The 10775-nt window shown below is 40.6% G+C and overlaps 1 protein-coding gene across 2 annotated transcripts in view; it reads right to left on the bottom strand.

Annotated features, from left to right (window-relative positions):
* LOC149141943 (F-box family protein) overlaps nt 1-9156 on the bottom strand; it is a 223048-nt gene extending 213892 nt beyond the window's left edge. Inside the window, exons 1-2 of one of the 2 annotated variants that reach the window (XM_089447423.1) lie at nt 8589-9156; nt 8416-8509 (exon numbers count right to left, since the gene is read on the bottom strand). In XM_089447423.1, the coding sequence (XP_089303549.1) occupies nt 8416-8509; nt 8589-9026 (532 nt within the window). In that variant the 5' untranslated portion in view covers nt 9027-9156. The remainder of the gene's footprint in view (nt 1-8415; nt 8510-8588) is intronic. The other variant, XM_089447422.1, reaches the window with a different exon arrangement.
* Between the last annotated feature and the right edge of the window lie 1619 nt (nt 9157-10775).

Below are 10775 nucleotides of genomic sequence, written 5' to 3' on the forward strand. Positions count from 1 at the left end.
GTGTCCAACGTGTCCTGGAACATGGGATTCTCATGTCCAGTGTGTCTTGGAGCGTGTCCAGCGTGTCCTGGAGTACACCCATCTATCATTGTTGAAGATTGCAAATACACGGTTTGCCTCTTCATTCATCATGTTGAAGAGGTTGAGGGAGGTCAAGATCACTCTTAGGACCATGGTTATTTCAGAGTTTTGGTCTTTTTAAAGAAAGACAGATCAAACAGCCTCAAAAAGAGTCAAGGACACAGTGTTAGATGATGCTTGGTGAGAGAGGGTAGATCTCACTATTAAGATCATGGACCCTATCATTGCTTTGCTACAATTTGCAAATACAGACCAACCCATCCTAGGAGAGGTTTATGAGGGATGGGATTCCATGATTGAGTCCATGAGGACCATTATTTTACAGAGTGAGTGCCTTAAATATGAGACATCATCAAAGGCCTTCTTCACCACCATACAGGATATTCTTTTTAGCAAATGGGACAAGAATTGCACACCTTTGCATTGTTGGCTCACTCATTGAACCCAAAATACTACAGCCATGAGTGGCTGAACAGTGGACCTTCCCGCAGATTCCCTCCTCACATGGATGGTAAAATTTCAAAAGGGAGGAAGGATGCATTGAGGCAGATATTTCAGGGTAAAGCATCCCTTAATGAGGTGGAGGATGCCTTTGCAAGTTTGCAGAGTTTTCCACTGGCACTAGGCGATTTGCAGGCTATGATGTGATTAGAGACAAGGGGGCTAAGAAGCCCTATTCTTGGTGGGCAACAAACCCTCCTCTACAACCGTTAGCCATGAGGCTCTTCTCTCAGGTGACTTCATCCTCTTGTTGCGAGAGGAATTGAAGCACATATGGGAATTTGTATAGTGTCAAGAAGAGTAGACTTGCGCAGTCCAGGGTAGAGACAATGGTGTATGTGCACACCAAGCTTCATCTTATTTACAGACAGAGGAATGAGTGGTTCAAGGGAAAGACAAAGATGTGGGATGTTTTTCTTGATGATATGGGTTTGGAGTCTGGACAGCAATGTTGAGTTGGCATTGGCCAGCGTGGATCTTAATGACCCAGTGCTAGAGCTTGTCACTTTTGATGATGGTGATTCTCTTGAGTGGCCATCCTCCACACCAGCAGATGCAGAGATTACATTGGATACAAAGAAGGAGGATGCAGCAGAGGAGAGCAGTGGTGACCATGACAGTTATGTTGATTTTGATGATGATGATGATTGATGACTCATGAGCTACCTACTACCTTGTAGTTGTTTTGTATTTTCTATTTCTATTTGTCATTGGCATTGCTACTACGGTCTACCTATGTAACACATTTTGATTTTCATGACTGAATGAGAAAATTGCAGTTTCTTGTCTTTCTCATATTGGATCATTGATGAATCTGTCACAATTGTATTTGTATGCATAATGTTACATTGTACAACTTACAAATTTTAAATTTACAATGCAGAATCTAGATCTATGTCTAAATTTGTATCATGAATGAGAATTTGTGTAATAAATATCTATTTAGTATTAATTTTTAATATATGTGTGTGTGTGTGCACGTGTGTGTGTTGCAGGAAATGCTGCCCCACGTCAGTCACAGCCAAGAAATGAAACGGAAACATTGAAACGTGTATCATACGGCCTAGAAACTCGTTTCCGGCCGTGCCGGCACGTTTCACGCTGGGGAAACATGGCCAGTACGACGGGAAACGAGTTTCCGGGCCGTACGACGGCGTTTCCACTTCATATTACGATTTCTTTCTTTTTCTTTTTTTCGCTTCTAATATTTGATTGGACGAATAAAATATCTTTTGGATGCTTCTAGATGCCTCTCTCACGTTATAAAAAGACTCTCGCCTCATTCCCTCATCACACAATTGAGCAAATCATTTAACTTGGAGACAGACGATTTTAGCAAGGAGAAAAGAGGAAGAGAGCAGTGGTTTCAGCTCGGGCGTTTTCAACAGTGAGCAAAGGAGATTTCAGCAACAAGAGAAAGAGATTTCAGTAGCAGATTTGGAGTGCAAAGTTTCTGGCTACGGCATTCTTGGCTTTTGGCTCAGCTACAGCCATATTTCTCTTTTATTTTCTAGCATTTTGGGGTAACTTCAACTACCTAAAATTAATTTGGGTAAGAAGCATTCATTTTCTTAGTTTTTTTGCTAGTATTTCTTCAATTTTTCGAAGGGAGTTTCTGGCTACGGCATTCTTGGCTTTTGGCTCAGCTACAGCCTTTTTTCTCTTGTATTTTCTGGCATTTTGGGGTAACTTCAGCTACATAAAATTAATTTGGGTAAGAAACATTTATTTTCTTAGTTTTTTTCTAGTATTTCTTGAATTTTCCGAAGGTTTATGCTTCCAAATATATGAAAAACGTTTTTTATTTATAGATTTGTTTTCTTTTTATTTTTTTTGCAGCAACGGCTTCTAACCAAGGTGCAGCTGCAAGTTCAAGTCCCAGGTCCAACCCAAAGGATGAATATTATCCTCTTTGGAGGCATGTTTAGAAGGTTCAAAAATGTGGAGGTGGTGGCTCATGGGAATGGCAATATAATCTTTGCAGTAATTCGTACAAGAGCTCTTACCCAAGAGTGACAGCACATCTTTTGCATGGAGGAGGACAGGGGATTGGAGGTTGCACAAAAACAACAGACCCATTGGAGAGGAGGGCATATCAAAGAAAGCAAGATGAGGCGGATGGAATTAAAAGAAGGCATGATGAGCTTAATCAAGCTACTCCTCAAGCGCCACCTAACATTGAGCCAAGGATTGTAGTTGAAGCAAGGAAGAGGAGAGTCAATGCCACTCAACAACATGAACAACTAGCATCCAAAAATACCATAGGGGCATCCCCTTCAGTTCAGGATAGCAGAATTGCTAAATTGGTGAATGTGCAAGTGAGAGAAAAAACTGATTCCATAGTGGCTAGGTGCATCTATGCATGTGGTATCCCATTCAATGATGTTCGCTCTCCTTACTAACAAGATATGATAAGGGCAATTGACAAAGTTCCTCAAGGGTATAAGGGGCCCAACTATGAGAAAGTCAGAACTCAGCTTCTCAAAAATGAGAAGGAGCTTGTGGAGGATATCTTATCACCAATTCGTTCTTCCTGGAGTAGCTCTGGGGTTACCATAGTCTCAGATGGATGGACAGATACAAGGTGCAGACCATTGATAAATATCATTGACACTTCCCCCAAAAGAGTAATGTTTTTAAAGGCGGAAAACTACTCAGGAGAGGTAAAAGATGCATAGTTCATTGTTGATGTTATTATAAAATCTATTGAACAAATAGGGCCTAACAGGGTGGTGCAAATTATCACGGATAATGCACCAGTTTGCAAAGCTGCAGGTTTAATTATTGAGGGGAGGTATGACCACATCTTTTGGACACCCTCCATTGTCCATAATCTGAATCTGATCTTTAGAGGAGATCAACAAAAAGTTCCATGGATAAAGGAAATCACGGGGGAAGCAAGGGAGATTGTTAAATTCATCACCAACCACCACCAATCTTAGTCAATATTTCGAGAGTACTCTAAATTGGAGTTGTTAAAAGTTGTTGAGACGAGATATGCCTCAAACTTCCTGATGTTCCGTCGCCTTGTCAAGGTTAAGCAAGCATTAGTTTCTATGGTGGTGAGTCAACGTTGGGTTGAGTGGAGACAAACAAATTCATAGCAGGAATATATGGTGCGTATGTTGTGCCTTGATGAGGACTGGTGGAGCAAGATAGATTCCTTGCTAAAGTTCACAACCCCTGCATTTGAGCTTCTTCGGAATGCTGACACTGACCAACCTTTCCTAGGAGAGGTATATGATGGCATGCATTCCATGGTTGAGAAAACTATGGAAATCATTTCACAAGAGTCTCCACAATTTTTGTTTGTTGATGATCATTTTGTTGATTTAGTCAAGAAAATCATTGTTGATGGGTGGAACAATTTCAACACTCCATTGCACACTTTAGCACATGCCTTGAACCCCAAATTTTATGATGAGGAGCTTATTGCTCAAAGCAATGGGAAGAGGAAGGCACCCCATAAGGATAGAGAGGTGGCTAGTGGGGTGAAAAAAGCCCTTATGAGAATATTTCCATCTCATCTACACAGGGAGGTAAAGAAAGAATTTGTCAGTTTTGTATTTGTCAGTTTTGTTGTAGGATTAGATGATTATTCAAATATATCAGCTTTGGAGGAGAGAAGCACCATGAATCCAGCTAGGCGGTGGATTTGTCATGGAGCAAATGGTGTACATTTGCAAAACCTTGCCATTTGTGTTCTTTCACAAGTGGCAAGCTCTTCATCAGCAGAAAGGAATTGGAGCACCTATGGTTTTATTCATTCTGTGAAACGCAATAGGTTGGGCTCACAGAAGGCAGAGGATCTTGTTTATGTGCACTCCAACCTTTGCCTTGCATCTCGTAGGGGTCCAGAATACAACAGTGGCCTTTCTAAAGAATGGAATGTGGATCCAGAAAACCCTAATTTGGATCTCTCTCTTGTTGCCCTGAATATTGAGGTCCTGCCTGGAAATGGAATTGGCCCATCATCTTCTTCAGCACCACCATCCACTGTTGAGCATGCTTTTGCTTCTATTTTTTCTGAGGATTATGATGATGAGGATTAGTATTCTGTCTTTATAGTTCTTGCAGCCTCATAGTCTTTATTGTACTTGCAGCCTCATATATATAATAAAGGTTGATTTTGAGATTTGGATATATAATAAAGGTTGATTATGGATATTTCGATATTGTTATTTTCATTATGTGATCATTCATGAGTAAATGTGATGTAAATTTAATCATAATGTTTAAACATTAAATGTAATAAATTATAATGTATCATGTATGCTTTATGATTGCACATAACATTTCTTAAATGTCTTAAATTCTAATATATATATATATATATAACGTGTCCTATTCCGGGGGGTCTACATGCCCATGTTAGACACTCGAATTTTCATGTCTTGTGTGTCCTGTGTCCCCGTGTCAGGTGACTTAGATACTAACATATCCAAATACTGTACTGACTGTAAGAAATCCATACTGTAGGAGAAAAAAAAAATTATCATTTTCAAATCTCTAAAAGTTTTGTCATAATTTTTGCTTTAGGGCTTTAATCTCTGCATTTTTAGAGAGAATTTCTTTGCTTCAACAGTTTCTTAGCAGATTTATGACGTCTGTGCATTTTTTTGCTGTATTTTCAGAAATTTATCTGGTTTTGGTAGAAATCTCACTTAGGAGTGACAGATTCAGCAGTTTGGAAGAAAATCCTATGTTTTCCAAGTATCCTTTCAGCAGATTCAACGGGAATCTGGCTGATTTTCATTAGTATTCAGCAGCTACAGCAGTAATGGACAAGTATTTTTCTGTTTTTTCTCTGCAATTTGCAGTTTCAAAGAGAAAAGAGCAGATTTTGTGCAGTTTAGCCTCTCTATATGTTTAATTTTACTAACCCCAGCTACTGGCAATTTACCACCAAGTGAATCACATGTTGTTAACTTAACTAACTGCAGATAACTGAATAAAAGCACCACTGGAATCATTAACATGTGAATAAAAGATAAAAACAATGGAAGCAAAATTGACCAATCTCATACACATGCACACAGAAAATTATACCCTTCAAATCTGCTATCCTTTAACATTAGTTTTACAGCATACAAGGATCCTGCCGATAAAACCTGCCATTCCATCTCGTTGGGCTGTTGGATCCTTCTCCCTTGCTTCCCCTTATACTCTTCCTTGGACTCTGCAAAACTTGGACAAATGTCCTCCTCCAACCAATCACTGAGATTTCACCATCTCACTGTGTCTTGTGCTCAATAATGTGTCTTTTCCCTTGGCCTAGCATTCTTTTTACAAGTCTGAGTTATTGACTGAATCCACAAGCCTAATCTTCAAAGTGATTGACAGTTGAAATTAGATCTCAACTTCATTTGAGATCAATGATTGAGATTCATCTAATTCACTAATGCAAATAACGTTTGCATTTCATGAGATTAACTCACTTTTTCTTATAAGAAGCAATTACTTTAATTATACCTTTAATTAAAATAATTTGCTAACTGGAAGTCTCTACATGTTGCTCTCCCTTTGGAGCCTCTTGCTCCTAGTCCTTTTGTCCCTGCTAGTGGCAACTCATGAGACTTCCTAGATGCCAAGTTCTTCTCAAACTTAACATCTTTGGTCACAATTGCCTTCCTCTACGCTAGTATGAAGATCTTGTAAACTTTTTTAGGTCATGTTGTAGCTAACAAATATCCCCTTCTCTCCTGAAGGCTCTAGCTTCGTCCTCTTCCCCATAGCTACATGGATGTAAACTGGAAAACCAAAGATCCTCAAGTGTCCTATCTCTGGCTTCACTCCTACAAAAGCTTCCTTAGGAATCTTGTCCCCCAATATCCTGTGAAGGCTCATGTTTTGCACATACACTACAATGTTACACGCCCCTACCCAAAGAAACATTCACAAATCTTGGTCATATAGCATAGCCTTGGTAGAACCAATGATAAACTAATTCTTTCTCTCCACGACTTCATTTTGTTGAGGGTTGTACAAGACTATCATCTGCCTCTTGATCCCTACCAACCTACAGGAAAACCTTGAAGTCATTGGAGGTGTACTCACCCCAATTGTCTAACCTCAAGACTTTGATCTTCTTCCCTATCTAGTTCTCCACCTGGACATTGAACTCTTGGAGGCTGGAACCGACTGAAGACTTCATCCAAGATCTTTGTGAACAAGATCAAAGTTTTCCTGCAATGGTCATCAATGAATATGACATAATATAGCATTCCCTACATTGATGCCACTAACATCGATCCACACATATCTGAATAAATGAGATCTAAGATCCCCTTGGACCTCTTCTCGTTGCTCAAAAAAACCACCTTTGTATTCTTGCCAAGTGCACACACTCTACATATGCCCTGCTACTCAATACTGAAATTTAGGAGACCAGTGACAATCTCCCTTAGGATCAGCAATGCTCTGTAGTGTGAGTATCCCAACCTCCTGTGCTACAACTCACAGAGGTTATCAATGTCATGTACCAAAAACTGAACAGGTTTTCCCTATAACCTGTTTAAGTTGCCCTCTCTAACCCTAATGGCCACTGTTGCGTCTAAGCTAGTATCCTTTGGATGAATGAGCACCTACCCTTTCCTACACATTACCTCATATCCTCTCTTCTCCATCACTGAGAGTAAGAGCAAGTTCTTCTTTAGTCCCGGTACAAACAGCACGTCCATAACTTCCAACGTTCCACCTGACTCGAGCTGAAACTTAATGGTTCCCTCTCCCTTCATTGTATACTTGGCATTATCACCAAGCTCCACATAGCCTTTCTTCATCAGATGCTAAACAGCTCTTGTGCTTCTGTCATATGGCTTGATGCACCATTGTCCAAGTACCAAGCACTCTTGGTGATGGTGCTAGTAGTTAGACAAGAGACCAATGAGAATTCTTTCTCGAACTTCAGCTGTACCTCCGCTGATGCTACTGTCTGCTGTGACTTCCCATTTCCCTTCCTCTCCAAACACTGTGACGCATAGTGCCCATTCTTGTGGCAAATGAGGCACTTAAGCTTGCTCAAGTCCTTCGCTCACAAAGCAGCCCTATATATCCCAGCTGTAAGTCATTGAACATAATCAATCCTTTAGTTAACTTAGTGGTTTAAACTTTATCCTTCTCTTCCTCTCTTTTCCCTCTCCTAGTTTTCCCACGTTTGTCCAAAAAATCAGGTGGCATCTACAAGCCCACTCAGTTAAATGTGACATGCTCCATTCATGCTGCTTCTCGCTTCACAACTGGTTCTGATACCGCGTTAAAATCTAAATGGCTGATATGAGAGGAAACAAATAAAATAAGCAACAGAATGCACATGCATACATACCCTGAAGGAGCTAGCGTAGCTGACTAAAATCTAGTCATAAAATCGTAGCACACAGTTCCGTAATTTGTATCTCGGTGTGCATAATCTGATATAATCTACAAAATCCTAACTGGTTGATTTAGATGCAAAGCGTATACTAGTACTGACATGAAATATAATCTACCATATGCACAATAAACAGGTTCGGTTCCTGTCATGGATCAAGATTGCTACTTTTCAATGCATTCAAACCAAATTGGCTAAATTTGGAGTATCCGACCACTGCACTTAGCTATAATATATCCATAATTTTATCAGATTAGTGACTGATTTTGTATGACAGTATCTAGTGGGGATAAGAGTGAGGCACTCCAAGGTAGATTTTATAGTCAATTCCATGGTCCTTTTGACTACTTCAACGAAACAAAGCAAATATAATGCAGTATTTAACTGGCCATAACTGAGTTGGGATCACTTATTGAATTTCTCCACTTGAGAAGAATTGTAGTGCAGGCCAGAAAAATCAATACCTTGGAGGAAGGAAAGACCAAGATTGCACTGTCCTGCTGGATCGCCTAGTTCGGCCGCTGCTCTGTAAAGCTCAACTGCCTCGGCCTTCTTCCCCTGGGAGGCAAAGAATGTTGAGGATGAGGATAAATTAGAGAGGCAAATCCGCACAAGACAAAAGAGGTGGTAGCAATACCATTTCCCAGAGAAGGAGGCCGGCATCGACCATGGCAGCGGCAGAGCCACGGGCAGCGCCCTTAAGAAAGCAGTGGAGAGCCTTCTCCCTGTTCTTGGAAACCCCACGGAGCCCGTGCTTGAACCTCTTCCCCCACTGTACAAAGACCATCGCCTCCCTCAGCGAACTCAGCCCTTCCTTCCACGCTCTGCAAACGCCACTCGCGGCCCACAAAGTCGGCACGTTGAACGACCCTGCAATTCTCCTCAGCAAGTCCGTCGGAATTGAGCTAAACACGTCCCCCCTACCATCCCCAAGCCTGTTGCTCCATTTCACGTCGATCATCTCCCTCTCACTCCGTTTACACTTTCTGCCATTGCCACCTGCAATCAAAGCCGATGAGAAGGCGCGGGGCACCTGCCGACCGTCTGATCCGTATGGCCATGTTCGCTTCTCCATTTTCCTCTTCACCTTACTTCACCCATCACTTCCATTCGGTTCCATTCTCTTACCCTTTCCTCTCTGAGAGTCGACCCCAACGACACACCCACCAGTGTAACCACTCCAATTTCTTCGTTTGTTTTATTCAATTGAAGGGTGGGTCGGTGGGTGCTTTCATAATCATTTTCATTCTCCCTACGTCCCTTGCTATCGTGCGAGCACAGACGTTGTCATGACTCTAGAGAATACACCTAGGCACTTCAACATTTTTCAGCTATGCATTATTAACATCCTTTCTCTTGATATAATGTTCAACTTTTGTTGTATTAGACTTGGACCATGCCTTTCTTTGTTTATTAATTTAGATCTTTTAGCATAATTAGCACTTAACCAATGTTTTAGTTTAATGGTAGATCCAATACAAAACACAAGAAATGTAGATATGTGTGGGTGGCCTAATACTTAAAAAAATTATAAAATATGGTCACTTGGCCTTACAACTTGCAGCCTCAAACAATGCATTTAATGAAATGATATTTTAACGTCCACAAGACTAAAAGTAGTCTATGGGACTATTAGTTCCATGCTTTTCTTTTTTTGCAATTCAATTTTTTTCTTGTTCAAATTGATGATGAGTTGGCCCAACTTTCCAACAATCTCCTTACTGAAAAGACAATGCCAAGAAACCGATGTTAGCATATTCCCGTAACTTTCTCTGATGTCTTTGAATGCATCACATTCCAAAATGAAATGTTTTTTTTTTTTTTTTTGCCCCACCCGTTCTCCCCAAGCTTCTTTAGGCCTTTTCCACCATCCTGTTTCACACCTAAGTTGATGCGAGTTGGTTCTTAATTGAGCAATAAGAACCTTTACCCTCCACAGAATGCTAGCTCCAATGAACTCTTTTTGTTGTAGATCACATGTAGGGTTGAATTCCTCGATGTAGTACTTCTTCTTTCTACCCAACTCGTTTCCCCATACCCATTTAAGAAACTTCTCCATAACAAAATCCTTTAGCTCCTTGCTATTTGTGGGACAGGCATTGAGGTAGATACTCCATTTTTGCATCCATATGTAGTTTTGTTTCATCCATGTTTTCTTTCTTTTACTCATGCCTTCATTGAAGATAACATTAGGCCATCTACCTACTCCCATTTGCTCTATTCTTTTTAGATATCTTATGAGCCGCACCATAGCAATTGCTTTGATGGGAGTTGCTCCTGTTTCACTCAACGTTATCTCATAAGATACCGAAATTTTTATTTTGAACTTGCTCATGATCAAGTGTTTTTGGATTTCTTCAATTTGTTTCCATTTTTGAGACGGGGGTGCTGCTAGCCCACAATTCACACCCATATAGCATCACTCGACAAACTAGGAGTCCAAGAAGCATTTTAGTCGTTTTCCAATCCCATAACTCTACCTTTCTACATCTGTTTTGAAAAGCAAATAATGCTTTCCACCCTCCTAAAATTATCTTCTTTCTACAATCCTCCCAATTAAGTTTGTTGTTGAAATCAATCCCGAGGTACTTGTACTCATTTACTTCTTCAAGAATGTTGCCTTCAAAGAAGAATGTATGTTGGCTCTGCTTCCTTCAATGGAAATGGCACTCGGCCTACACAAAATCCCCCACACCGTTGAATTCCCTCCCAATCTATACAATGCAGAAGACTCATGGTTCACACACCCTCCCTTTATTGAGTTGAGTGTGGCCTAAAACCATGTGATAGACTTCCCTAGTTTCATGCCACCCATCCTCCTTTC

This window comes from Pinus tabuliformis, chromosome X (genome assembly GCF_031772625.1).
Source record: "Pinus tabuliformis cultivar Carrire ecotype Pingquan chromosome X, CPIR1, whole genome shotgun sequence".
In the NCBI taxonomy this organism is placed as follows: domain Eukaryota; kingdom Viridiplantae; phylum Streptophyta; class Pinopsida; order Pinales; family Pinaceae; genus Pinus; species Pinus tabuliformis.